Raw genomic sequence first — 3,597 nt, forward strand, 5'->3', positions numbered from 1 at the left:
CCTATACAAGTCTCCCCCATATATTTGGAAGTACGAACAGAGGGCGGGAATACAGTGGCAGCTAATTCAGACGCGTTTGTCACACCAAGTTTTGCATTTGCAGACAGTTAGGCAGTTCCGCTGCTCGGAATTCGGAGTTGGAACATTTCCCAATTTCTGTTTACCAGCATTACAAAAGTTTTGTGCAATGTGCCAAAATTGTTCACCAAGTGATTCTTCTCCAGCTTTGCTCTTTAGGCGAAGTGTTTGTTCATACAGGATATAATGCATTTAAACACCACCCACAACCTGCAAAAGATGAATTATACGTGTCCAATCCACAAAGTTCACGAAGAGCATCTTCACATGGCTGACTTGCACAATGGCCATTAAACGTGAAGACTTGATCCATGATGAGCTCAGTTTTACAACAATATTTATTCTGGTTTGGTTTTGCCGAGAACAGAGGATATGACTGGCCACCTGGGCAGCAGCGAGAGATATTGACTCTTCCTTGACAGTCTTTAAGCTGGATAGAACCCATTGACAGACATACCTCCATCCACTGAGATTGTCTGGCCGGTTATGTAAGTGGAACCAGGCATGCAAAGGAAAGCAACTAGAGATGATACTTCGCCTGGTTCTCCAACACGCCTAAGTGGAGTTCGACTCACGACGGAGGCCTCAAATTCCTTATTCGCCAAAAGCTGCATAAAAATCAATAAGACGGGAAGCGGTTCAGGGATCACAGTTACCGTTTTCAACTCCTTAGCACAAGGAGCATAGGCACATACCAAACTTAAAGAGTGCAGGAAGAATTTTCACGAAAAGAAAAGAAAACTTCAACGTGCCAACTTTTTTGCTCTGTGTAGTATTTTTAGAAGCAAAGACGGGAATAACAAAATTTACTTATGATGTGCCTCCATACTATTACAGATACAAGTGAAGATGAATGGGAGTCAGTTCTACTAATAAAATTCATGGTATATTTAAGGCGTGAGGGACTGAAGCTGCCCAAAGAAAAAGAAAAACATACTATGACTTCTAGTTTTGGAAACTGCAGCTATAAATAATATGAATATGTGGGTATCTTTATCTTATTTGCACCACGGTTAGCTAAAACAATTATCTAAACAACATTAGGCATCTCGGTACCAAGATATCCACATTAATGGATCTATTCAGGTGCCAGGAAATCTTCAGCTCAACAGGAATTCATGAGCCGAAATTCAGAACTCTCGTTATCTGAATTGCTACAAGAACAGCTGTAATAAACTGGTGCATATTGTTATTAACATACTTGTTGGGGATTTGTGGAATACACATACATCTTCTCCTGGCTACTAAGGTGTGTACCTAATGCCTGAAGATCTAAGGTATACACATTATAACCCTTGTAAAAAAGATATCACTGAGAACCAAACAGCCCATCTAAAAAAAAGGACCTGCACAGTGCTCATTTTGTGATGGTAAATGAAGGCAAAGGCTGAAATCAATATGATCCTAATAGCTACCCTACACATACTTTGAATATAAGTACAGACATGCTTTGTGCGCAAATTTCCACAACTACTAAAACAAGTTTTCTGCCATACGTGAGTTAACTAGCTCTGTCCAGATACTACACAGTGTACCAATATCACCAAGGAATTAGCACAAGATATGCAACAATGCCCTCAAGGAAACAATGCAGTTGAATACACATATGGTAGAAACTAGTAGAATAATGGTTAATTAGCCCTTTAGACAAGCCAGTAAGAATCATAATGGCGAGACAACCACAGTTGCTGCAATCTGCATATGTCAGAATCATGGATTCAATAATAGTTTCTAAATTACTGTGCAGACTTCAGAAGAAGAATCAAAGCGGGAGCCTTACTCCTTCTGTAAGTGAAGTCGTTATGTACCATGGAGCAACAGAGTTGGTTCGTATGCCATCTTTCGCCCATTCACATGCTAGATTCTTTGTTAATTGGTTAATGGCACCTAAACAAAACTCGTACCTGGTTAGGCATATGTCTGAAACACATCATGTTTACACATGCACGGGAAATCAAAGTCATATGCGGGTAGCGCGCTACAACAGTTACCTTTAGTCATAGCATATATAGTGCCGCTAGATACGGCTACTACTCCACAGACAGATGATATGAAAACAATGCTGCCCGAGCCAGATGCTTTTAGAAGAGGATGTGTGAGTTGGCACAAATGATATGCAGATTCAAGATTGGTGGCCATCACAAAAGAGTACTCTTCTGCAGAGTATTCAGTAGTTGGTTTCCTTATGTTTGTCCCCACGTTGTTTACCTTACAAAGAAAATAAAGAAAGTCAGAGTCAAGTGTTACAGATGGTTAGAGGCCATCAAAGTGAGTAAACTTTTCTCGCAAAATAAGAAGTTTGTAAGTTTCTACAGAACACTCAATAGTTGGTTTCCTTATGTATGTCACTACATTGTTACCTTCAAGAGCAAGTAAAGAAAGTTAGAAAAATCGATACAGGCATTCAGGTTTTGGAATGAGCACTAAAATACACATAAAAATGAAATGCTGATCCAACAGACAGTTCATCTTACAACGTCATTCTTACTCTGACAAAGCCCATATTTTGGCGAACTGGGATAAATTTGAATAAATGCAGATTTAAAAGGAAAATATCGACCTATGTGGCTGCACTTTTAAACTTTAGCAATCGCATCTGTCATAAGAGTAGTACAACCACCTACTCTTTCCACTCAACCATGTATTTACAAATCTTCAGATCTTGAATTCAACTATGTTGTGCAGCATTAAGATAATAACGATCATTTCCTTTGGGAGATTAACATAATACTACATGTGACCAACTGAAGCACAAGCTCTGAAAGTGAAGAAAGCTCAAGAATAAGCACACGAACATGATTGAAAGTGGCAAGTGGGAGTCTATCTAGCACAGAAGACTAACATCGCAGAGTTCCACCGGCCAGTGGATTAAGTACCTTCTGAAGGGCTCAGTATTTTGCTTTCCATGTTCTCTTTGTATTTTCAGTAATCTCCATTAGTAATGTTTATTTCGTAGGATGGGTATAGTACAAGGCGTGAGTGAATAACTGGAAGTCTGGAACAGCCGTACCACTATACATTTCTAGCAGATGGATTGGGTCGAGAAAACGGAAGAGAAACGGACGCGAGTGAGCAATTGGTTCCAACTCACGAGGATGTCGAGCTTGCCGCCAAAGCGTTCGGCGACCTCGCCGACCAGGCGCTCCCGCTGGTCCCGCACGGAGAGGTCGCAGACGGAGACGGTGACGCGGAAGCCCTTGGCCTCCCACTCCTTGAGGCGCTCGCCCAGCTCCGCCTCCTTCCGGGAGCAGGTGTGCACGGCCGCCCCCAGCGCCGCAAGCTCCTCCACCACCGCGCGCCTGCGCATCACATGAGCTGCTCAAGCTTGACCATCGAGGGAATCTCGCGGAGTTATATGGGCTTTGCTAGTGAAGGGAAAGAGGTGGTCGAGGGATACCCAATCCCGCGAGTGCCGCCGGTGACGAGGGCCGTCTTGCCGTGAAGAGACCACCTCCCCGGCGCCCCCGGCTCCCCCGACATCTCCGGCGCGGCCATCTGGTAACCTCCGGGCTCCGGCAG

General features: G+C 43.1%; 1 protein-coding gene across 1 annotated transcript; it reads right to left on the bottom strand.

Annotated features, from left to right (window-relative positions):
* Window positions 1-269: 269 nt before the first annotated feature.
* On the bottom strand, window positions 270-3,597 carry LOC124702070 (tropinone reductase homolog At5g06060-like). Its single transcript, XM_047234168.1, has 5 exons — window positions 3,476-3,597; window positions 3,170-3,377; window positions 2,070-2,286; window positions 1,859-1,965; window positions 270-686 (listed from the first exon to the last, which is right to left on the bottom strand). Exons 1-5 carry the CDS (start codon window positions 3,571-3,573, stop codon window positions 504-506), a joined length of 813 nt encoding a protein of 270 aa, XP_047090124.1. The 5' UTR covers window positions 3,574-3,597; the 3' UTR covers window positions 270-503.

This window comes from Lolium rigidum, chromosome 3 (assembly GCF_022539505.1).
Source record: "Lolium rigidum isolate FL_2022 chromosome 3, APGP_CSIRO_Lrig_0.1, whole genome shotgun sequence".
In the NCBI taxonomy this organism is placed as follows: domain Eukaryota; kingdom Viridiplantae; phylum Streptophyta; class Magnoliopsida; order Poales; family Poaceae; genus Lolium; species Lolium rigidum.